Source organism: Telopea speciosissima, chromosome 9 (assembly GCF_018873765.1).
Source record: "Telopea speciosissima isolate NSW1024214 ecotype Mountain lineage chromosome 9, Tspe_v1, whole genome shotgun sequence".
In the NCBI taxonomy this organism is placed as follows: domain Eukaryota; kingdom Viridiplantae; phylum Streptophyta; class Magnoliopsida; order Proteales; family Proteaceae; genus Telopea; species Telopea speciosissima.
Genome location: NC_057924.1, coordinates 4,826,563 through 4,853,016, shown reverse-complemented (window position 1 = coordinate 4,853,016; position 26,454 = coordinate 4,826,563). Strand labels below are relative to the sequence as shown.

The 26,454-nt window shown below is 39.5% G+C and overlaps 1 protein-coding gene across 2 annotated transcripts; it reads left to right on the top strand.

Annotated features, from left to right (window-relative positions):
- Positions 1-2,323: 2,323 nt before the first annotated feature.
- Positions 2,324-22,933, top strand: LOC122639885 (cellulose synthase-like protein H1). 2 transcript variants are annotated; one of them, XM_043832908.1, is made up of 8 exons: positions 2,324-2,583; positions 2,737-3,070; positions 3,149-3,274; positions 3,356-3,472; positions 3,838-4,050; positions 4,342-4,477; positions 20,221-20,759; positions 22,333-22,933. In XM_043832908.1, the coding sequence occupies exons 1-8, from the start codon at positions 2,324-2,326 to the stop codon at positions 22,912-22,914; spliced, it is 2,307 nt and encodes a 768-aa protein (XP_043688843.1). In that variant the 3' UTR covers positions 22,915-22,933. The 2 variants fall into 2 exon arrangements, with proteins under 2 accessions (XP_043688843.1, XP_043688844.1); XM_043832909.1 differs by lacking the exons at positions 20,221-20,759; positions 22,333-22,933 and adding exons at positions 4,874-5,412; positions 9,744-10,387.
- Positions 22,934-26,454: the final 3,521 nt, after the last annotated feature.

Below are 26,454 nucleotides of genomic sequence, written 5' to 3'. Positions count from 1 at the left end.
GGTAAAAGAAAACTAGGACTTCGTTTGTACAAATGTCTTTATCAAAGTAAGTTACCAGGGGTGTCGGTCATTTTGAGCGTGGTTGAAGTTGGGCATAGATACACGCTGAAGCACAGAATCACTTAACGTTTTTTGTCTCATAAATAAAAAAATAAAAAAAAGAACTCTATCCAGAAGTGTGGCCTATGCCAGCATTTCTACAAGTCTATCTCTCTCGTCCCCATATGAAAAGACACTTTTGCCCCCCTTTTTTTAGGAGGGAGGATATAGACACATGGGAGTGCACGTAGGCCACACTCCCAAATAGAAAACTGCGTCCCATAAACTAAATAAAGTCCCCCAACTTCCCCCTTTGTGCAGAGGAACTGAACTCCTAATTTTCTGTAAATCTTTGGCACAAAGTTTTCCTCCACCCATAGAGGACAATTTACTCACCATCCTAGGGTTCACAAATCCCTCCTAAGGTTTTTGTATGTTCTAAAATACCCTTCTGATACATATTCTCACCTCTTGGATCCCATTCACTATGGGTGGAGGGAAATTTCTTTTTTTGCTAATGGTCAGCAAAGATTGTATTAGAGATTAAAAAATATGGTACAAAGAATGGCTGTGAAAATCCTTAAAGAGAAACCACTGATCCAAAAGGTCCTGGAAACTCAAAACAAATCAAACAAAGCATTACTTAAATCTATAGTTAGGTCGCCCCAGTGCCTCCCAACTGACAGCATTGGTAGGGTGGAGGGAAATTCAGTCCAATCTTTTGTGATGTAAAAGTCGAATACTTTTGTTTGAAAACTTGTTGTGCACTTGGCTCAACGAGGAAGCTTCGTGATCAAAACATTCCATTAAAAGTTTGGAACGACTTGGTTCTCATTTGTCAAGGAAATGGAAGGTTAAGGTATATATTTTTTGGGAAGTAGTTTTCTGTCTGAGAGTGTGGACTATGCCAGCACTCCCATTTGTTTATCTCTCTCCTCCTCAAAATAAGAGGGTAAATGTGTCTTTTCATATGGGGAGGAGAGAGATAGACTCATGGGAGTGCTGTCATAGACCACACTCTCAGACAAAATTCTTTTTCCAATTTTTGTTTTTCTGAGATCATAATTCCTTTCAGTAGGTGAAGAGGAAAAAGTAAAAAAAATAAAAATAAAATTATTTTTTAAGATAAAATTGAATTTTCCTGGTAAAAGACAATTCAAAAAGACCAAGGATGAGAGTTGGCATAAGCAAGATAGTCAAGGAAAAGATTTCTATCAAGCCTTGACGGGAGCTGGAACGATCAACCCCGCTAAACGACAGCAAAAATAAGAGTGGGATGGTCATTTTATCTGGGACCCACTTGTGAAGTGATTGCATGTGCTACAGTGCTAGCATCTAACTGCAGCATAGGAAAGAGAAATTTAACAAAAAAAGAAAAAAAGTATAGGAAATAGAAGATTAATGAAGGAATGACGTCACTTCTTAGGTCATTTAATGTGGCTTCATCTTTTTCCTATGGATCAGAATGTTGGTTCCGTGTCCTTGAGTCCATTCTCCACCGTTCATGACCAGTAGCTGGATCAGCCACTTGTAGCGACCAAAAACATCTGTTGTGTTGTCCATTTTGGAAGCCCACAGACCACAATTCCATTATCCTCTTCGTTCTAATCTTCTAACTATTCTTTGGAAGTGATTTCATTGGTTTCTATCTTGCTCATCAGGAGGAGCAGATGGCATATAGAATAGCATTTTATATGTCGGTGTTTTTTTGTTATTTCTGAGAGCAAAATTGCTACCAAGACGATTAATCTGGAAAATAATTTATCTCCATCTAGTGAAGGAACCAACTAAGGGATTTTCATCCTCTCAACTTTAAAGATTCATTGAGCGTTGCACCACACTTGAGAGGATAAAAATTCCAACTGAGACATTTTAGTAGGAACGACACTTAATAGAGGCCTATGACTATGACTATGTGTTTTTGAATTGGGACAAAATTTTGCTGTTACTAAGATGCATGAAGATCCGGATCCTCTACTGCCAAGCTGCCCCAACTTCTCTACTATGCAGACACAATAGGGCATGAAATGATTGCCTTACCCCCATTCAGGAAAAGCATTTGGGCAGGTCATTGCACGCCTTACTTTGTCAGCACAGTAGGGCAGCGTAGTACGGGCAGCTCAAAAGTAGAGGAATCCGTGCCGCCCCAACTCTCAACTAGAGAAAAGGAATCTTAATGGATATTTTGGAAAATACCAAAACCTAGCCGGATTATCATATATATATATATATATAAGACGATCTTAATTCTTAAAAGTGACCCAATTCTCAATCTCCATTTTCCATGTGGAATCCCATCTCTTCTATTCCCCTCCAAGAGAGAATCCCTGGTAGAAACACCCTTCAGAGAGTCCTAGACCTCATCATCTTCTTTCTCCTTCTTCTCCTCCTCTTGTATCGTCTACTATCATTCAACGTTCATGGCGTAGCTTGGAAGCTTGCATTCCTCTGTGAGTCATGGTTCATCTTCTGCTGGATCCTCACCATGAATGCTAAATGGTCTCCTGTTGATTTCATCACTTACCCTGAACGCCTCTTACAATGGTATATATAGAGATCTCTCTTCCTTCTTCTTCTTCTTCTTTTTCTTTTGGCAGTGTTTGGTATGCATTCTAGGTCTACTTTGCATTCTCCGATGATAAAAATAGTACCTAAAACCACTCTTTGTGTATATACTAAAGTTATGTCAAATTGAAGGGTTGGTGATGAGCTACCCCCAGTGGACATGTTTGTGACAACAGCAGATCCAGATCTTGAACCACCAATTATCACTGTCAACACTGTGCTCTCCTTGTTGGCTGTAGACTACCCAGCTCACAAGCTAGCTTGTTATGTCTCTGATGATGGAGCTTCTCCTCTGACCTTTTATTCTCTTCTGGAAGCATCTAAGTTTGCAAAGCTTTGGGTGCCTTTCTGCAAAAAATATGAAGTTCAAGTTAGAGCCCCCTTCATGTATTTTTATACTGAGCCCACCAAGCCAACTTCCCATCTCTCATCCTCAGATTTCCAAAGGGAATGGAAGAAGATTAAGGTAGTATATAGCTCCAGATCTTTCTAATTTCCATTATATCTTCCCATATATCTCTCATCTCTATCTTTGAGTTTACAGAATGAATATGAAGAGCTTTGCCAAAGAATTGAAGAAGCTACTCAGAAATCCGTTCCATGTGAACTGAGTGGTGAATTTGAAGCTTTCTCAAATATAGAAGGCAGAAACCATCCGAGTATAGTTAAGGTAACCCAATATTCCTTGCTTAGTACTAACCGAAGCCAAATAGGATTCATTAATTTGTTATTTATAACATTTAATTTGCAGGTCATATGGGAAAACAATGGAAATCTTTCGGATGTGGTGCCACACCTGGTATATGTGTCCAGAGAGAAGCGGCCCAAGCACCCGCATCATTACAAAGCAGGGGCCATGAATGTCTTGGTAAGAACTAAGAAGGCTTCAGTATCTGGTATCGAAAATGATATCCTAGTAGCAGTACATCTTTACCATCCCTATTGAGTTGGGCTCACACTCACGTACGCACACGGGGTGGATTCCATTTTGATGGCTGTGAGCCGTTTTCATACGCTCACGTACCTTTTTTTTTTTTAAACTAGGGTAAATTCAATCGTATGATAAGTATACTTGAAAAATAACTCATTTTCAAATTATTTTTGAAAACTATATTTTAACTTGACTTAAAAGAACTTTTGAGAATAAGATAAAGAACAATTGAAAAGTATATCAAAATCTAAATACACTTACATTACTTAGAATATTAACTTTGAAAACTTTGAAATGCTCAGACTAGAGTCTCAGGAGTGATGACAAACTCCCCTTTCATGCTCAACGTTGACTGTGATATGTTCGCAAACAACCCAAAGATCATTCTCATGGCAATGTGTTTCCTACTTGGTTTCAAGAAAGAAAGCGAAAGTGGATTTGTTCAGCACCCACAACAGTTCTACGGAGCCCCGAAGGATGACCCATTTGGAAACCAATTGGTTGTACTACAACATGTGAGTTAAACACATAGAAAACACCCAAGTCCAACTCCTCTACTTCTGCCTGCCCGGTACTGCCGTGCGCCCCCATACATAAGCATGGTGGAAAGTGCCGCCTTATCCCCACTCGGGCAGGGTGCTTGGACAGGGGTAAGGCGGTACATTCCGCCTTACTTGTGTGAGGGGCGCACAGGACAGTAGGGGCAGGCGAAAGTAGAGGAGTCCGATTGAGTCAGCCTTTAAATGCCATCTTCTCTTAATTTATTTTCTAAAATTGCCTTCACTTTTATTACGTTTTTTTCTCAGAATTTGGGCCGCGGAATAGCAGGAATACAAGGGCCCTTTTATAGTGGAACAGGATGCTTTCATAGAAGGGAAGTTATATATGGGCTATCACCAGATGAAGCAGAAACTAAAGCAAGATATATAAGTTTCATAAATGGTACGTAGTTCTTCATATTGAGGTAAAATGTTTAAATCTCTCGAGTTTTGGCATTTTTCTTCTTGGACCTAGTTTCTCTCCACCCATGGTGAAGAGAGAATCTCTTCATCCATCCCATGCCCTTTTATTTGGCCAGAGAAGGGTATTTCAAACCATGAACAATAAGAGGTGGGAGATAAATAATGAACTCAGAGTTCAATCAGAGTGTCATGTCACGATAGTGCTTGCAACCGTTGGATGGGGATGAGGAACCGTGTATTGTACACGATCAAGTCCGAACCGTGTATTGTACACAATCATGTCCATCCAATGAATGAAATTAAAGCATAACCGTGCACCATGCACGATCATGTATGAAAACTCTCTCCTTAAGTTAATCCTTTCTTCTTTTGCTAGGAAAATCACCTTATGAAGCACTTCAAGCGAAATTTGGAAAATGTCTTGAATTTATGGAATCAGCGGGTCGGGTATTATTTGTTATGAATGAAAATCCGGACAATCCGAAAGATCTTTCGATATCTGTCAAGGCAGCTATCTCAGTTGCAGCTTGTGACTACGAGTACAACACACAGTGGGGTAAACAGGTGGGGTGGTTCTATGGCTCCACAACAGAAGACATCCTCACAGGACTCAAGATTCATACAAAGGGCTGGAAGTCCATTTATTTTGACTCGAACCCATCTGCATTTCTTGGGTGCGCACCCCCAACTGGGCCCGTAACATTGACCCAAATGAAGAGATGGTCCACTGGTCTCCTAGAGATTCTATTGAGCAACAACAGTCCTATCCTCGGCTCCCTCATTGCAAAGCTTCACTTCCGGCAATGCTTGAGCTATCTCTTCTCGTTGAGTTGGGCTCTATGTTCTTTGCCTGAATTGTGCTACAGTCTACTACCAGCTTACTCCATCCTCACCAACACTAGTTTCCTACCAAAGGTAATTTTTTTAGGAAAAAAGAACGCTGCTTGGTCGCAAATCCCTACACCCATACATAGGGCGGTGGCAAAATGACTACCCCGCCCCCATGTGGGTTGCCTAATACGCGATCCCATTTGTCCCATGCTGGCGTAGGGGTAACGCGACCAAGCAACGTTCTCTCTCTCTCTCTCTCTCCCATTTTTTATTTCTATATAAGGGAAAGAGATTTTTGGCTGGTCGTGTAGCCTTTGCAAGTGCGCACAGGGACATATACATGTATGGGATATTTCATTTCACGGAGGCTGTAGTGATAGATTCATGCACTCATGTGTTTGGGCTTAGGGGCTACAAGACCAGACATCGTTCTTTTTCCCATATAATAATAAGGGAAGTAGTTTTCTGTTAGGGAGTGTGGCCTATGCAAGCACTCCCATGTGTCTATCTCTCTCATCCTCAAAACAAGGGGGCAGAGATGTCTTTTCATATGGTGAAGAGAGAGATAGATGGATTGAGCTCTCCTCCAGGGAGCCCAGCATGCCCAGGGAGCATCCAGCCGTTGGGCTGTGCCGCACACATCCCTAGGCATGCTTGAGATGTGAGCAACACAATCCAACCCTAGGATGCCCCCTGGGCACTCCCAGGGTGCTGAGTTCCCTGGAGAGGAGCCGGATAAAAAACAATACATAAAAAACCGATACATATGGCCCTACGAACCAATACTTAGAACCATGTACCCTAGAGGTAGTCCCGCCCCTATATCCCATGGATGGTGTGAGATAGTCTCTGGTGGTTAAGTGTCATTGAAGAATGTCTGGACTCGAACTTATAATTCAACAAGTGATTGGAACCTTGTTGGATGGTTGGAGAGAATCTTTTTGCAGGTCCACCTACTCATTGTATGGTCACAAATGCTTAAAGTGTACCTACCAGTGTACCTACCCTATGTATTGCCACAAAGCCACGGCCTTTTCATCATTGACATTGCGCTGCCCGATAATAAAGTCTACCCGCCCATGTTTTTTACCTAAATGACTGCTACTTTAAGCATGTGATACGGGGATCCAGATCTTCTACGGTGTGGGCTGCCCGTCTCGCCGTGCTGCATAGATACAAGGGGGCATGCATTGATCGCCTTACCCCTGTCCGAGCGCCTTGTTCGAGCGGGGGTAAGGCAATCATTGTGCGTGGCCCTGTGTTTGGGCAGCACAGGCAGGACTGGGCAGCACGCCGTTAAAGGGGTCTTTAGGGTCTAGGGGTGTCAAAAGTGACACCAAACTGAACCGAAATGGCTTGGACCGCATTGCACCGATGTCTTATTGGACAGTTTTCGGATTGAGGTATTGTGATCCCAAAACCAAAATCAAAATCGAAACTGAATCACATTGGAAATCGAAAGAACTTGAAATAAAACCAAAATCAGCTAAAAAACTCGAACCGAAACAGAACCGATCTACCCCGATAAAAAAATCGATAACAACCCGAAACCCATTAAAAAAAATTAAGATTTTTCAAAGTTTTTTTTGTATACTGATGTTAAATCGAATCCAAACTGGGCCGAAACCGAAGCCGACCACAATAACAAACCGATACAACTTGAAATCAAACCAAGCTGAAACTAAACTTTATTTATTGGTTTGGTTTTGAATTTACCATTCCCACACCAAAACTGACTTAACCCAAATCAAAACCAGCCCGAACCAACCGATTGACAACCCTAGGAGTGTTTAAACCCTTTTTTTTTTGGTGGGTGAAACTAAGTGGATATTTAAACGGTGGATGGGTTCTGGTTAAATGGTACAGTAGATTCGATTCACAATGCGAAGGTGTTGAAACGAAAATCAAACCGTTTATTAAATGATTTCATATAATGAAATCAAAATTGAATGGTTTATTAAACGGTTATATGATTTTTAAAAGGTTTTACAAAGTTAGACTAAAAAATTTACTGTTATAAAAAATAGAAATAAACACTTATTTCTTTTCTTATAACAGTAAATTTTTTAGTGTAACTTTTTTTTTTTCATAAAAAAAAAAACAATTATTGAATAGTTTTTCATATAATGGAATTAAAATTGAATGGTTTATTAAATGGTTATTGATTTTAAACCGTTTTATAAAAAAATGCTACATTAAAATTTTCACTCTTATAAAAAAATACATACATAATTATTTAATATAATATTTTTTTTTTTGGTTAAAATTTAATATAAACTTACTCTCATTAAAAAACACATAAGTAATAATTTAATGGGAGAAGTTTCTCTCAGCAAGCGGCATAGAGGAGCACACCATACGTATGCTTTGTATACCGTTTGCCAAGAGAACCCTCTCCATAAGTTTTGCTTTTTGTCATGGATTTTATGTGCCATTCATACAATTTCATCTACTAGCCAATTAAGTCATGAGTCTTGGTGGTTTCATCCAACAATCTTTGTAGGAAAAGTTTTCCTTCACCTACAACAAAGGATACGGATTCGGCTGCTCTCCTGTGAGCCCAGTGCCCAGTGAGGCATTTGATGGTGCTGGGTTGTTGGGCGCATTGAGCCCCACACAGGCACACATTCCGATGCACCCAGCAGCCCAGTGCCATTGACTGTCTCCTTGGGCGTTGGACTCACAGGAGAGGAGCCCGATCTGAAGGATATACCCATGAATATATGGTCATCATCACTCCCTCTCTTTATACGTTAGAAGTCTAAAATGCCCTTCATTATTCCCCATTCAAATGCAAGGATGATCATTGGTGAAAGAGCCTTCACCGTGGCTTGAGGATAACTCGGTCCTACTTACTAGTATTATTAGTATGTATCATTGCATAAGTAACCAAAGCACCACAGATTCAAAATAGAACTAGGAGTTGGAGTAGTAGTAGTGTTTTATTTATTTTTTTTTTATTTCATATCAATTTATTCAGAGAAAGGGGAAAGAGATATACAAAGAACAAGAAGTGTCCCACCCCCAAAGAACGAGAGGATTAGGACCCCTCACACTAAAACCCTGTGGCTATGAACTAGGGATGTAAACGGATCGGATTTGGCTCAGATACGGATCAGATGTGATCGAATCCGGATATTCTCTGGCCTAATACGGATACCTCTAAACAGATTTGGATGCAAATCGAATTCGGATTTTCGAACATTCGTTTATATGTTTGTCTTGTGTAACCCATACCTTCCTCCCTTTAGGGCTGCAACAGGGTCGGGTTGGGCCGGGCCTTTTAAAACCCCAATCCAGCCCTAAGTGTCCTTAGCTGGGCCCAGGCCCGACCCAGACCTGACTCAAAGCTAGAAAAATCCAACCCTGACCCACCCTCAGGGTTGGGTCAGGCCGGGCCGACCCTGATTGGCCCTGATAATGGGGCTGAGGAGGGAGATATGAAGAGAGATACATGGGCTGGGCAAGCTAGGAAAGGGAGATGCATGGGGTGGCCAGGCTGAAGAAGAAGAAGAACCAAAAAAAAAAGAATGAATAGGAAGAAGAAGATAGGGTCGGGCTGGGTCGGGCTTAGCCTGAGGCCTCAACCCTAACCCCGCCCAGCCCTGACTTAGGGTCAAAAATCCCCAACCCTAACCCGCCCTCAGGGCCAAGGTATCTCAATCCAAACCCTGTTCGGGCACAGGGCGGGCTAAGGTGGGTTCGGGCCATCAGGGCCAAACTTGCACCCCTACTCCCCCTAGGAGATACAATTCACTCTCAATCCATATCTCTCTGATCATGATTCTATTTTCCTCATATTCTAGAACTTGTTGAATCTTCAAAAACCCTCAAGATCATTATTTATTTATTTTTTTATTATTAAGTATTTGGATTTTTTCCAGACGGATTTTTATCAGAGTATTCAAATATTTTTCCGGATATCTCTATGGATGTCCCTAAACAAATACAGATGTAGAACAAATTTAGATTTTCAGATATCCATTTACATCGTAACTATAAAGAAGCACAGGCATAACATAACAAAAACAGAAACCAAAGCGCAGAAAAAAAATATAAAACAGCATAAAGATATGAACCTTTTTTTTTTGGTAAAAGCATAAAGATATGAACTATGCCAGTGAAACACACAAATCAATTTGAACTTGAAAGGATTTTCATCCTCTCAAGTGCTGTGCACTACCTAGTGCAGCTTTAATGTGTAGCCTTTAAAGTGTATCCAACAATGGCCATTGCATTGGGGAAGATAAAAATCCAAATCTCCAATGCGGTGCACCGTCTGATGCACTTTAAAATTGTAGCTTTTATATATATGGAGGAGAATATATAAAGATATGAATTATAGGAAAATTTTATATACGTTGGCTAATTACATGCCAAGATAGTTTCTTAAATCGTGGAAACTTGATATGCAGGTCTCCGAACCGGCCTTCTTCGTTGTTGGTTCTCTTTTCCTGGTTTACAACCTTAGCACCCTATCAGACTACCTCCGATGTGGCTTATCGGTCCGAGCATGGTGGAATAACCAGAAAATGGCGAGGATACAATCGTCTACTGCGTGGTTGTTTGGGCTGTTAGCTGTCATTCTCAAGCTATTAGGGATATCAGAGACTGTCTTTGAAGTAACACGGAAAGACCAAAGCACATCAAGTGAAGGTAGTGGTGACACAGACTCTGAAAGCGGCCGGTTCACTTTCGACGAGTCGCCAATCTTTGTGCCAGCTACAACCCTCTTATTGGTTCACCTAACTGTACTTGCAATGGCTGGTTTGAGGGTCCAATCTTTTCAAATGGTCTATGATGGTCAGCCCGGGCCAGGCATCGGAGAGATCATTTGTAGTACATGGATAGTGCTGAGCTTCTTGCCATTTCTAAAAGGGCTTTTCCGGAAAGGTATTTATGGGATTCCTTCTTCAATATTGTATAAGTCGACCACTTTGGCATTACTCTTCATTTACTCCTCAATGCGGCTAGGTTCAAAAAGTTAAACGTTGTGAAGATTTACTCATTTACCCTTCAAAGTTCAAACTTGAAGTCTGGTCACATTCTTTGGGATAGGAAAGGATTTACTGCTAAAACCTAACCCACACAGGTAAAGTGAAGGCAGGATTTAATCCCAACAGGACTAGAACGACCATGTTTCGGATGGATGGCATTCTCTGTTTCTCTCCGTCTCTCTTTCCCTTTTGATTTATATTATGTATTTCTGTTGGATAACCCAATTGGAGGGTTGGTTTCTTTAACTCAGATATATTAATATTTAATTTTTTTATTATGTGATGATCAATGTAGCGGATTTTTATCTTCTCAAGTGTGGGGCACTGTCCAGTGTACCTCACTTGAGAATCCATCCGTTAAAACATAGGCAATGGCCGGCGTCTTTTTATCTTCTCAAGTGTTAGGTGTCCGATTGGATTCTCAAGTGAGATGCACTGGGCAATACACTGCACTTGAAAGGATAAAAATCCAAATGTATAGTGGAGTGGAAGCGTGATAGAAGAACCATGTTTCTTTTATGGGATCACATTGATTGCTTAATTCGAATTTATTTGATAGACACCGTGAAGTTGAATTGAACAGTGTCATAATCTCAAGTTGAGTTGAAAACAATCCCATAGGAAACACTTTCCCAATTATGGAAGGGGTTCTCTGAGTCTACATCCTCTCACATTAATTATTTTAATCATTATTATTCTTTTATTAGAAAGCCTTTTCCTTTCAATTATTTATCTTTTTTGTTTTTGCTAAAAGGATTCATTAAAAAGAAAGGAGAAAAAGAAAATACAAAATCAAAGCCTGGGTATTCCCAAGCGAGAAGCGAAAAAGAGGAACCAGCCCCACCTATAGCAAAGCTCTCAACCAAAGCTGGACCTTTCCCCCTTGAACTAATCAAATCTAAACCTCGGTCTTGACATTGCGTCGAAACCAAACTCCTCAACAATATGATTTGGAAAATGGATTAAATACCCTGAAGCCCCTGACTTTACAACATCTTTCGCCAAGTAGTCTGCTATGTGATTTGCCTCTTTAGAGCAATGTGTGATCTTCCAAGGAATAGAGCACAAGACTGGTTGAAGAAATATCCAACCCTGAAGAACAAACCAAGGAATTGATCTAGATTGAACGGAGAGAATGACAGATGCAGAATCCAATTCAATCCACAAGGCAGGCACGTTCAACTCTTTCGCTTTGAGGAATCCCTCCATGAGGCCAGCAAACTCAGCTTCGAAGATAGTTTTGACTCCCAAGAAAATCTTGAAGGAGAACACCACATTACGTATGTGATCACGAAGAATGCCGCCCACACCAGATCTTTCTGGGTTACCTAGGCAGCTTCCATCAACATTAAGCTTCAACCAAGGATGAGAAGGTTTGCTCCAAGTTACCTCAATGATTTGCCTAGGAGGAGAGGGGATCATAGGGAGACCCAATCTTCTACAACATTGCAAGTCCTCCACCGTTTTGACACCATCTTTCAATTATTTAACAACACAAAATAGGCCAAGATATCGTGTCTGGTTGTGTAGCGTTTGCACCAACGCGAGGGGCAACGAGATCGTACACAAGTTTCAACATGGGTGAGACTTTTTATTTCAAAAACGGTTGGGCGGTAATTTCACGCACTCTGGTGTCTAAGCATGTATAGGAGCCACGCAACTAGGTAGTGTTCTTCCCTCCCTCCTCCCTCCTCCCTTCCCGTCCCACTCCCAAAAAACAAAAACAAAAATAAGGGGATAGAATGCTACCTGGTTGTGTGCCTTGTGTGGCTCCCACATCTACACACACAAGGCCCCTTGACCACTTGAAAATGACTATCTTATGTGTCCAGGCATGGAGCCACACAAGGCGCACGACCAAGTAACATTCTATTTCCCAAAAAGAAGATAATGATAAAGGTCAGACTTTCTCTGTGTTGGAGGTGCAGGTTGCGCCCAGACACATGGGGTAGGTAAAATGACCACCTTGCCCCCTGAATGGCAGACCCATGTGTTTGGGCATATTCAGCTCGGATAGTGCTATATTCGCATCCGCATCCGATTAGCTTTCAGACGGATTCGGATAGTGCTAAATGGATACGAACATGGATATAGATCGGATGTTTTAACCGTTTACATATAATATAGCTTTTTGAATAACTATAGCCTATCCGTATCCACATCCGTTTAGCTTTTGGACGGATTCAGATAGTACTAAACGGATACAGACACGGATATGAAAACGACTTTTGACAATTCATTTATATCCCTAACCTATCCCATAGCTTACGTACCTGAGTCCGGAACAAGTCCCCATCCAGCCGGGACAAAAGGACCCACCTACGGTGTGTAGGGCCCACACCCTAGAAGGGTCCAGATCCAGATTTGACCCCATGTGGGGACCGACCTGATCGAAAAATTAATGCACCCTCAATACTCATACATCAGCTGTGGGGAGAAGGTTTTATGAGTTGACAGAGAAGTGTGTCTGTCATGTGCTCATTGGTCCGACTTGTTTTGAGAAGAAAAAATTCAAAACTTTCTTTTTAGAATTTGAGGAGAAAGAGACAAACACATAAATCAATCGTGACTTGTAAGTGAAAATCTTTCTTTATGACACGATGAAAGATTTACCCACAAATCTAAGATCATTTACCGCTCTAACACATAAATCAATCGTGGCTTTCTCCTCCACCAGCAATTTTAGTGGTGGATCGTGGTTTCATCCAAAAATCTTTGTAACTGAAAATCTTCCTTTATGACACGATGAAAGATTTACCAAAAAAAAACTGCTGCACTTGCAATGGCCGGGATGTGGGTTCAACCTTTTCAGATGGTTCGTGACAGTCAGGCCGGGCCGGGCCGGGAATTGGAGAGATAATTTGTTGTTCATGGTTAGTGGTGAGCTTCTTGTTATTTCTAAAAGGGCTTTTCCGGAGAGGAATTTATGGGATCCCCTCATCAATCTTGTACAAGTCTGCCACTTTGGCATTACTCTTCATTTACTTTTTAATGCGTGTGGGTCCTAAAGGTCAAATTTTGAAGATTTACTCATGTACCCTTCAAAGTTCAAACTTGAATAAGCTTGGTCACCTTCTTTGGGATTGGAAAATTAGAGATTTATTGCAAAACCCTATCCCACAGAAAATGAAGTAGAGGCAGGACCGCAGGATTTGATCCCAAGAGGCGAACGAATGTAATGACCTTTTCAACATTAAAATAAAGGGTTTTTCTTTAGGTTTCTAGAAGAATGGAGAGAAAGATGAAGAATTAAGTATTGTACATTAAAATAAAGGGTTTTTCTTTAGATTTCTAGAAGAATGGAGAGAAAGATGAAGAATTAAGTATTGTAATGAAGTGCAAGCAATCATAAATCTAGAATAGCTTAGGCAAATCTATAATAAAATAAAGGATTAATTTTTATGAAGTATCTAGAAGAACAGGGAAAAAGAGGGGGGTGAACTCCACCCGGGCGGAGTGTTCGGTCAGGGGGTAGAATGATCATTTCACCTTCCCCCCTTGTTAGAGAATTGTAGGAACTGTATCGGACAGGGAACTATAAGAGATAAAGATCCATATAGGGATGATGCAGTTAGTAAAGGACTGTGACTATGGCAATATGAACCTACGAGGTGCTTAGAGTTGTATAGTCATTTCTAAATTTATAAATGTAAGTCCTCTCAGATAAACTTTTTCTTAAATCTTTTTTATTCTTTGATAAACTTTTGGCTTTAGTGAATTAGAAAGAGTGAATTTGAAATCATAGTGTTCGAGTGAGTTGGAATCAGAGTTTGAACTTCTCTCTTAATCCAAGAACAACTTCCAACCTTCTTCTCATATTGATCTTCAATTAAGTAAATTTTCAAGTTTACTATTTTAGGGGAATCAAAAAAATTAATATAAGACAATTTGACTAATATTGATAAATGTAGGGGAGTGTTTGTAATTGCCATGTGGAAGATGCATCATCACGTGTACTAGCGCTGATCTAACTTCAGTACGTAGGATCTTTATCACCTCCAGTTGGTTGCCCGGCCCAGTCCCCAGTTCCTCTAACAAAGGGGGGGCTGAAATGACCTCTCTACCCATGCCCAAACACTCTGCCCGGGTGGGATCCACCATCCCCCTATTAGAGGAACTGGGGAACTGGGCCGGTCAGCAAACTAGAGGTGATAATATTCCCAGTACGTAGGAGAAAGAGAAGGGAAAAGAAGGAATGATAATTTGAATGGCTTTCTTCTAAAAATTGAGAGGGACTTGAAACATAATTGTTTAATTCACTGAATTATTCACGAATAATTTAGTAAACACAAATTATTTGTCCAAATCTGAATCAGATTCAAAGATTCGAAAAAAGTCATGATATTTAGAGAATTTTTACAATTTGCGATAAATTAGGTTGAACCGAATTATATGCGAATTATTCGATCATTATAAAAAAAAATACCTAAAAAAGTCTCTTCGTTGAGATTCAAAACTACATTACCCAATTACTATACTATTTCGACCATTATTAATATAAACAAAACAAAATGGCTGACAAAATCTAATGTAAACAAAATCAAAAGTCAAAACTCCATCTTGGCAAGAAAAGGTGAGGACCCATGGAAGATTTAAAAGTTTGAAAATCAAAGTTTATGTTTCTTTGGAGGGAACCTTTTCACCTTATTTTCATTTGATTATAATTTACGGTTAATATAATATTATAATGAGAGAAATATTACAATATTATTATTAATATTATATTATGCACAACCATTCTACTTTTGAGTAGGTAGTGGAGTGTTGAGATGATATGAATTAAAAATAAAATGATCCAATAAATGACAAAGGTACTTATTTCATGCCATGTATCTATTTTTTTGCCACATGGCATATTGGGTGGGTAAATATTACACTATCAAATAAAATTAAAACATACTATCTTGATCCTTGTGAGAAAAGGAGGAAGAAAGTATTTTGTAATTTGATCAAAATAATGTATTAAAATGATGAATAAAGATCCTCTTGGTTATTGGAAAGGTTGGGAAGGGAACCTAGCATGCAACTGAAATAGAACTGCAAGTGGATGTTTCAATCCCCAACTCCTGTGTACAAATCATCGTAAAGTTTAACTTGAGATCCTTATACGTAAATCCTAATAGTTATGATTTTTAATCTGTGTTATGTATTTTGATGAATGAAACAAATATTATTTCAATTTTTATATCACTTATATATTGTGCATATATGATAATTGGTTGATAATATGATACAAGTATTACAAATATTAAAAGTAAGGTCTGAATTATTTTTTTCTAAAATTAAAATTATTCTTGAATCCGAATTTTATTTTTGTTCCTATATATATATTTTTTTTGATAGGATTTTTAAATTAACAAAATGAATTATTTCGAATAATTCCCAAATTTGAATTTATTAACTATGACTTCTGAAAGGGCAAAAAAGAGAAACATCACTTCCTACTTCCTAGGTCAATATCTCAGATCATGATTCTGTTTTCCTCGTATTTTAGAACTTATTGAATCTTCAAAAACCCTCAAGATCATTATTTATTTTATTTTTTATTATTAAGTATTCGGAAAAAAAAATTTCCGGATAAATTTTTGTCAAAGTATTCAATTTTTTTTCCGGATATCTCTAAACAAATACGGATATCCCTAAATGGATAGAGATACAAATCGGATTCGAAATTTCGATTATCCATTTACATCTCTACATTTAACCACCAGGATCTCACACACGTACCATCTATTTAATTATGAGGACCAAAAACATCACATCTGGGACCAAAAACCCTCTTTGAGCCCATATATCACAATCCCATTATTCTCATCGCTCTCTTAAGTGACCCTGTATCCCAAATCTCAATGGCGAATCCCATATCTCTCCCACTCCAAGAGAGAATCCCTGGTAGAAACACCCTTCAGAGAGTCATAGATCTCATCATCTTCTTTCTCCTTCTTCTCCTTCTCTTCTATCGTCTACTATCATTCAACGTTCATGGCGTAGCTTGGAAGCTTTCATTCTTCTGTGAGTCATGGTTCACCTTCTGCTGGATCCTCACCATGAATGCTAAATGGACTCCTGTTGATTACACCACTTACCCAGAACGCCTCTTACAATGGTATAGAGAAGATTTCTTTCTCTCTTTCTTTCTCTCTTCTTCTTCTTCTTCTTTTTTACTACCTAATTAAACCACTCTTTGTGATAGGGTTGGTGATGAGCTACCCCCAGTGGACATGTTTGTGACAACAGCAGATTCAGTTCTTGAACCACCAATTATCACTGTCAACACTGTGCTCTCCTTGTTGGCTGTGGACTACCCAGCTCACAAGCTAGCTTGTTATGTCTCTGATGATGGAGCTTCTCCTCTTACCTTTTATTCTCTTCTGGAAGCATCTAAGTTTGCAAAGCTTTGGGTTCCTTTCTGCAAAAAGTATGAAGTTCAAGTTAGAGCCCCTTTCATGTATTTTTCTACTGAGCCCACCAAGCCAAATTCCCATCTCTCATCCTCAGATTTCCAAAGGGAATGGAAGAAGATTAAGGTTGTATATAGCTCCAGATATTTCTTTCCATTATTTATATCTTCCCATATATCTCTCATCTCTATCTTTGAGTTCACAGAATGAATATGAAGAGCTTTGCCAAAGAATCGAAGAGGCTGCTCAGAAATCCATTCCATGTGATCTGACTGGTGAATTTGAAGCTTTCTCAAATATAGATCCTAGAAACCATCCAAGTATAATCAAGGTAACCCATTCCTTGATTAAATCAAGCAAAACAAAAAAAAACTATCTGAAACCATTTGGGGAAGATGAGGGCAATTTGGTCATTTTATTCTTTAATTTTGGTGGGTTTTTATTAGAAGGGCATTTTGGTCATTAGATTCCTTAAAACTAATGTCTAATGTCTAATGTCCCAAATAAACGGACTGGACCACAGTGCTACAATGTTTTGAAATTAAGGGGGCATTTGAATAAATGAGCATTTTTAGGGGGCATTTGTTAAAAACCCTTTGTTTAAACATGGTGGGAAAAAAAACAAGTTTTCCATAAAACACAAAAAACCCATGTTTGTTTGGTTGTTGGGTAGGAGAAATGGGGAGACAACTTTCCATAATTTAAGGAATTGTCTATTTTTACCAAAAAAAAGGAATTATCTATTTAAATTGGACCCTGATCCTTTACTGCCGAGCTGCCTGGCAGGACTCTACTGCCAAGACACAGTAAAATGATAAATTATCACATTACCCCTGTCTGAGTGCCTTGCCCGAGTGGGTGTAAGACGATCATTTATCGCCTTACTATGTCTTGACAGTAGGGTCGTGTCGGGCAGCTCGGCAGTAGAGGATCCAAATTGCTTTAAATTTTCTCATCCCATCCCTCTCCAAAAATCCCACCCTTTTAAGAAGGATTTTATAAGGAATGGAGAGAATTGGTTATTTTATATATGTGGGACCACCAAAACCACTTTTCCTATCCTTTACACATGGGTCCCACCCCTACCTCTTACTATCTCACCCATTTTTTCCCGCCAAATAAACAGCCCTTAAGGGTTTCGGTTTTTTCTTAGCAAAGCAAACTGCAAGTATTGGAACTCTTGAATTTAGGGTTTTGAGGTTGTTTAATAGTTTACTCAACTCAAGGCGTTGGGCTCCTCGCGACAGAGAATGTAGCGCACATCCAACGGCCTGTTGTGCTTGGACACGCAGCCCAACACCCCCCTGTGTGTTGGGCTATGTGCCCAAGCACTACAGGCCATCGGATGGTGCACTACACTCCCTGTCGCACTATAGAGGACCCAAATCCCAACTCAAGTGGGTTAATTTAATGAGTTTTAAAAAATGAATAGACTCTCCCATTATGGTGTGATTCGAGCAAAAATCGAATCTCATATGACTGGGATGGGTTGTGACTGATTCTTGCCAGTTTTTACCCTAATCAAGTCTACGTGACTTTTGAACATGTTTTCCAAAATTTTGACTCGACTAGGGTGACTCGGCTGAGTCAAAACCTGATTTTCCAACTATATATACCTATAATGTGTCATTCACACAATCTCATTACTTAATAGGTGTAACTTGTTGTCAGCAATGAAGTGAATTAAGAGGTTGTAACCTTCTTTTGATTTCTTACCAAAAAAAACCTTCTTTTAATTTCTCCTTGTCTTATTCTCAAAAATTATTTAATACAATATTTAATGTATGAGTAAAAAGGGATTTTCAATTAAAATTTGAAAGTTATTTATTGCAATATTTATACAAATGACAAGATTTGCCCTCGTTGAAAGAAAAAAAAAATGTATGGGAAAAAGAACGCTAACAAGTCGCGTGATTCATACGCTCAAACATAGGATCATGCGAAATTATCGCTCAGCCCGAGTGAACTAAATAATCCACTTCAGTCAAATGCTCCAGCAGCATTCCTACTGGTCTTAATTTGCACTAGTGCAGGCGCTACACAACTAGACACCAATCTCTTACCCTAGAAGTATATTATCTTAAAAGGACAAAAAAATAAGATTACAAACTTCTTAATTCACTATTTTGATTAAAATACGAATTTTCTTAATATTACTTACAATATTGACTTTGAAATTATCAGACTAGAGTCTCAGGAGTGATGACAAACTCCCCTTTCTTGCTCAATGTCGATTGTGATATGTTTGCAAACAACTCAAAGATTGTTCTCATGGCAATGTGTCTCCTACTTGGTTTCGAGAAAGAAAGCAAAAGCGCATTTGTTCTGTGCCCCCAAAAGTTCTATGGAGCCCCAAAAGATGACCCATTCGGAAATCAATTGGTTCTGCTACAACAAGTGAGTCAGCAAAGAAAACACCCGAAACAGCCAAGTCATTTCACCCATTATTGCCATCTTCTCTTAATTTCTTTTCTAACATTGCCTTCACCCTCATTATATTTTGTGCTCAGATTGTGGGCCGTGGATTCTCAGGAATACAAGGGTCTGTATGTGGTGGATCAGGATGCTTTAATAGAAGGAAAGTTATATATGGGCTATCACCGGATGAGACAGAAACTAAAGCAAGATATATGAGTTCAATTACTGGTAGTTCTTCTTCTTTATTTTGCTGAATCCCATATGTTTTTTTTTTTTCTTTTTCTTTTTCTCTTTTATGGGAAAGACAAATAGGGCTCATGTTCTCTATGCAGCAGCGCAAGCTGCGCCCAGACACATGGGCCTGCCACTCAGGGGGGCAGGGTGGTCATTGCGCCCACCCCCATGTATCTAGTCGCAGCCTGTGCCGAACATTCTCCCTATATTAAACTAAAAAAAGAAGAGTTTGTCAATGTGTTGATACTATTATATTGCATGAAATTATGCAATATTGAGGTAAAATGTCTCATACCATGTGATATTGGACTGGGGAACATGGTTTGAGGTATCAGATTGGATCGGTCAATATTGGCCGGATCGGATCGATATCGGTCAAGGCCGTTCCCAAGATTTGACCGATACAACAAGATTTGACTGGATTGTTGATTGGATCGCCCAACTCGGTTGGATTGGCCGATCCGATCCGATCCTTGACCGATCCAACTGAATATTTTTTTTTATTTTTGATATTACCTTGACCGATATCGACCAATACCAATCGATTTTGACCGATCCGATCCTGAGATCACAACACCCACCAACTTTGGCCGATACATGACCTGATCCGTACAAAAAATGATTTTGAGGGGTTTTTTTACCAATCCAATCCCGATCCGAAAAGGTTTCGGCCATGACCAATCCCGAGTCCGATACCTGAATTTTGAACCTTGCTGAGGAAAGATGTTTTAGCCATAAACAATAGGGGGTGAGAGTTAACAATGAACCTAGAGTTAAATGATAGTGTCACATCGCCATTGGTGAAGATATTCAACTTAATATATCTTTTCTTCTTTTGCCAGGAAAATCACCTTATGAAGCACTTCGAGTGAAATTTGGAAATTCTCCTGAATTTATGGAATCAGCGAATCGGGTATTGTTTGTGCGGAATGAAATCCCGGATAGTCCGAGAGATCTTTTGAGCTCTGTCAAAGCAGCTATCTCAGTCACAGCTTGTGACTATGAGTCCGATACACAGTGGGGTAAACAGGTCGGGTGGGTCTACGGCTCCACAACCGAAGACGTCCTCACTGGACTGAGGATTCATACAAAGGGATGGAACTCGGTCTACTTTGACCCGGACCCATCTGCATTTCTTGGGTGTGCACCCGTGACTGGGCCCACGACATTGACCCAAATGAAAAGATGGTCCACTGGTCTACTTGAGATTCTATGGAGCAACAACAGTCCAATCATCGGCACCCTCACTGGGAAGCTTCAGTTCCGGCAATGCTTAGGCTATCTCAATATATTGATTTGGGCTCTGCGTTCTCTACCTGAATTGTGCTACAATCTACTACCAGCCTACTCCATCTTCACCAACACCAGTTTCCTTCCTACGGTACTCTTTTGACTTCTTTATATTAAGGGAGAATGTTCTTTGTGCCGCAGCGCAGCCTATGCCCATGCACATGGGCAACTTGTGCAGGGGGCAAGATGGTCATTGTGTCCACCCCCATGTGCCTAGGCGCAGGTTGCGCTACGGCACCGAGAACAACACCCCTTATATTAAATAGGAAAAAATAAGCAGGAGTGCAATAACTATGAATTGTACGGCCAACAATAACTAATTCACATTGATGTTACCTATAGATTCTCCCCATACTAACACCGTGGGGATGAATCCTCTCCCTTATAATTATTAGGGCATAAGATCGCTATTGAGTTGCATGGCCTGCACCAGCGTGGGGGCCAATAAGAGCAAGTGCATAAGCATCAACATGGAAGGGATCTTTTATTTCATGAGAATGGGATGGTAATTTCGCATGTCCTCTGTTTGGGCGTAGATTCCACACAATCTGACATTAATCTTTTTCCCTAATTATTAACAAGCATTTGATTGCAAGGTTTTGAATAATTATCTTAGACCAGAAAGTCAAGCCCCTGACCCGCATGCACGTAAGCAAGCGGCATGCCATCCCTTAGTCCAGACATTAGTCCAAACAAGGACTAAGTTTTCTTTCACCCACTGGTACTGGTACTGGGAATTGCATCTGGGAGGTAAAATTAAGTTTCGTACATTTACCCAAAAAAAAAAAAGATTTCGCACATAGAAATCTAAATGCATAAATTCTACCCAAAGTGCCCATGTGTTGTATTAAATGCATAAAGTCTACTACCCCAATGTATTGTCAGATATGCACGGCTTTTTTATCAACTGACATGAGTCTGTCCCCGGCGAAATGACTCAAACACCCCTTGTCTTGTTGGGCTGGATCCTCCAGCTCTCGCCACAGCTGGAGGAGAGCCAAATTGTGTCCCCGGTATCTATCAAAGTCTATCAAACCTCATGTATTGTCATGCATAAACCGTACCCATAAATCAGTATTAATTAATGCACCACTCGTACTCTTATATTAGGGATGAAATAAGACCAGATTGGGCCGGGTTTTTTAAAAGCATAGCCCAACCTTGAATCCTCTTAGTTTAACCCAAGCCCAACCCGGCCTTAGGTCAGGCTGAGATATTTCAGCCTAGGTCCCACCTTGTCGGCTCAGCTCGGTCCTAATTGATCCTGATTTTTGCTAGGAAGCACCTGGTTGGCCTTGATTGACCAGTCTCATGAGATTGGGTAGTGGTTTGTTTCATACTCAATTGACTATTAGACTTTTCTTTGGGTTCGGGCTCAGGCCAACAGGGTTAAACTTACACTCCTATCTTACATAAGCTGTGGGGAAAAGGTTTTATGAGCTGACCACAAAGGAATGACCTTTTTCCTTAAACAAAAAAAATGACTTCTTTTCCCCCACATGAACTTGGTGTGCTTTGTATGCCGCTTGCTTAGAGAGCCTTCTCCTTAAGTCTATGTTTGGATGGCAAGAAAAGAAAAGGAAAAAAATTCAAAAAAAAATTGTATTTGGCTAATTACATGCTAATTAAGATGGTTTTTTAAATCTTGGTAACTTGATATGCAGGTCTCCGAACCGGCTTTCTTCGTTGTTGGTTCTCTTTTCGTGGTTTATAACCTTAGCACCTTATTAGAGTACCTCCGATGTGGTTTACCGGTCCAGGCATGGTGGAACAACCAGAAAATGGCAAGGATACAATCGTCTACTGCATTGTTGTTTGGGCTATTGGCTGTCATTCTCAAGTTGTTAGGGATATCAGAGACTGTCTTCGTAGTAACACGGAAAGACCAAAATAAATCAAGCGAAGGTAGTGGTGTTATAGACTCCGATAATGGTCGGTTTACTTTCGACGAGTCGCCTATCTTTGTACCGCCCACAACCCTCTTATTGGTTCACCTAACTGCACTTGCAATGACCGGCTTAAGGGTTCAACCATTTCAAATGGTCCGTGATGGCCGGACCGAGCCAGGTATTGGAGAGATCATTTGCAGTACATGGGTAGTGCTGAGCTTCTTGCCATTTCTAAAAGGGCTTTTCCGAAGTGGAATTTATGGGATCCCCTCATCAATCTTGTACAAGTCCGCCACTTTGGCATTACTCTTCATTTACTTCTCAATGCGTATGGGTTCCGAAGGTCAAATGTTGTGAAGTTTTGCTCATGTACGCTTCAAAGTTCAAACTTGAATAAGGCTGGTCACCTTTTTTGGGATAGGAAAAGATTTACTGCAAAACCCTAACCCACACATGTTAATGTAAGCATGCAATGGATAAGTTTTGGCATGGGAAATGATTTCTTGAACCCACCATGAATGCAATTTAAATTAATTCCCAATGAAATAACGCTTCTTAGAATTTAAAAATGGGGAAGTGTTCCCAATGGGAGAAGAGTGTAGCCCTTACGCATAGAAGCATCAACAGGCGGTCAACTAATCCGCTTTATATAAAATATTATTTTATAGGGGAAAGGTTTCGTACACGGTCGTGTAAACTGTGTACGAAACTTTTCCCCCCCTTAACTTTTTACTTTTCCCCAAAATTCCCTAAAACTACTTTTCATTCACCGTATCTCTCTTCTTCCGTCTCCGATGAAGCCTAGCCAATCCGAAACAGCTTCATCGTCGTCCACAACAATCAGTAGCAGAGAGAGAAAAACAAAAATCAAAACGAGGAACAAAAGATCTCTGCAATTCCCATCCCCGTATCTCTCTTCTTTTGTCTCCGGCGAAGCAAAAAAAAAAACCAAACAACTTCCATTTGTTTCGTACTCTGCAACTCCATTTACAGAAACAAAAGAAAAATCTCTGCAATTCCTTTTTTCAAATACGTTCTTAAGAGGCTGTGATGGTTTCAAAAGAAAACTTAAAGAAGGAGAGAAGAAACATCATTGGATTACTAAATAGTGAATCACTGTTATTCCTAAATTGTTTTCAATAGTTTTTTTGATAAACTAAAAAACCTGGAGAAGAAGAGAAGAGAAACATAATTGGATTCCTAGAAACACAGAGGGAAAAAAAACCCAACAATTTTTTGTTTGGTGTCAATCTGACACTCTAATTTTTTGTTTTATGAAATCACCCAAAATTCTGGATTTTTAATCTCAGATTCTTATTTGAGAGATGAAAAATCAGGGTGAGTGAGAGAAAAAAAAGAAAACGAGAAAGGGAGAATAAGAAATCAGGGGTTTGAGAGTGAAATCAGAAAAGGAAAAGGGAAAGAGATCGAGAAGCATCTCCAGCGTTTGGGTTTCTGAATTCCTCTCTAATCTGGACATCATGTGGGGCACCGCTTGGCCAAAAATGGGAGCTCAAGCTTGATTGCACTGTTCCAGAGGTGAATTTTTCATCGGAGGTCGCAGATTACAATTACACATATTTGGATAAATGGTTTGCGCTAATCATTCCAACTCAGAATATTGGAATTTTGTGAGTTACAGTCTTCTTTGTGGTCATCCTCGCTTGTCTCGCAGGTCCTGTTTCTGATGTATTGAGTGGGAAGTTCACTTGGAAGGTTCGTGAATAGAGAGAGAGAGAAAATTGTGAATGAAAAGTAATTTTGGAGAATTTTGAAGAAAAACAAAAAGTTAAGGGGGGACTTTCGTACACGGTTTACACGACCGTGTACAAAACATTTTCGTTATTTTATATGTGACCTTATTTGTAGTTATATCTTATCATAGAAGAGACATCAATTATTCTTAATTATAAGGTCGGACCTTATTCTAAGTCTATTTTATATGTGAACTTATTTGTAGTTATGGCTTGAGGGTTCAACCATTTCAAATGGTCCGTGACATCAATTGTCATTCTCAAGTGTTCCCTATGGGAGAAGAGTGTAACCCCTAAACGTAAACCCATTCACGAACAAGACAGCCCTTTCATCCATTCACGAACAATACAACCCTAAACCCCTTCTTTTTCCCATCTCTTTTCCTTCTCTTTTCAAATCCAAATAAAAATGAGAAACATTGAACCCTAAACAGCCTAAACCCCTTCTCTTTCCTACAAATCATCTACACATCGGAAAAAAAAACAGAAGAAAAATTGTTGAACCTGAAGGAATTTTGCAGTCTGAACTTTTGATGAAACATCAGGATTGTTGTACAAATACAGCTCTGAAGGTGATTCTTAAATGTAAGTTGTAAGAGAACCCTTTCATCTCCCATCTGTCATCTCGAATCGCCTATAATGCATTGTAAGACTAGCATTGTCAATATATAATGTTTTTTCCTTTCTTCAACAGCTCTGTTACGTTCGACCCCATTTTTCAAAGCTTTGAGTCAGTCAGTAAAATTTCCACTCCTCTCTTCATTAAGCCAGTAAGCCTATTTGTCTTTTGTTTCTTCTTCTCTCCAATTCTTAGAGTTCTGTTTAATTTCTTTAAAACCGATAACTCTGTTAAAAAGCATACCAAATTCTAAATTGAGTTTACTATTTCATATTTTGATGCCTCTATTGCTACATGATTAATGAATTACTTTCTATTATTTCATAGGGAAATTTATGTTAATTACCACCTCTGCAGAATTGGGATGCATGAAATTTCTTCCTTTTGGAAAGCCATATTGGTTTTAAGCGTTCATGAATGCATGAGAAGATTAGAATTTAGTTGCAAAAAAATCAGTTTTCCCCTTGATTTTTACTGGGATAAACCCATATTTTTGTTCCCTTACTATTTCAAAGCAACCGTATTAAAACACATATTAAACATGTACCAATTAATTGACATACACATTTTATTGCGCCGAATTTTTGAAAAATGAACTATTACTGTGTGGCCGATTAATTGTCGTACATATCCGTTCTCGTATTATCGTCGTACCCAAACTTACTAGCTATGGACCCACCTCAATAACTACCCCGAGTATAAATGCCCACAGGGGGACCCCAGGTAAAGGCATCTTGATTTCACTTATTGCTCGATCTCTCCGTACCCCTTCTGAAAATATTATCTATTCATCGGACTGACTTAAGCATCAGATGATCCCCCTCGGAGTCCGCTCTGGGTCTCTTCAGTGTTTCTCACCTTTTACAAGATATCCACATCAACAAATAGTTGCACGTTCCAATTTTAACTATGGTCTAGGAATCCTTACAAGGATGTGAGATGGCCCTTTTAGCAAGCTTGTGGAGTTGATATATGTGATTAGTTTATTCTAAGAATGTGCTAATAATTCATGTGAGGGGATCTTGGGTTCTACATGTCCACAAATTTTAATTTCCATTCAAATTGCTGTAACAAAGTTTTGAGTCAAATTTTTGGGTGATCTTCCTCAATGGGCCGTTTAGTTTTTCTGCAACTCTTTTGTAGTATAAAAATCAAATGTTTCTATTTGAAAAGAAATTATGGTATATATCTCTTCCTGAGATCATAAATTCTTTAGGATAGGAAGAGGAGAAAGTAATTAACATGGAAATTTATTTAAAAATGATTTTTTTTTTCTAACGAATGATAATTCAAAAAGACCAAGGAAGTGAGTCGGCAAGCAGATAAGGTGGGCAAGTATAATAGACGAACAAATTGTCTCATGGAAAATGCATGATTGCTTGTACTAGCATCTAAATTCGGCAGGGAAAGAGAAAGGAAAACAAGCTAGGAATTAGAATCTGAAGGCTTTGTTTCTAGAATTGAGAGGAACTTGACAGGCTAAAAAAAAAGGAAAAACATCCAAGTCATTGAATTAAGGGCGAC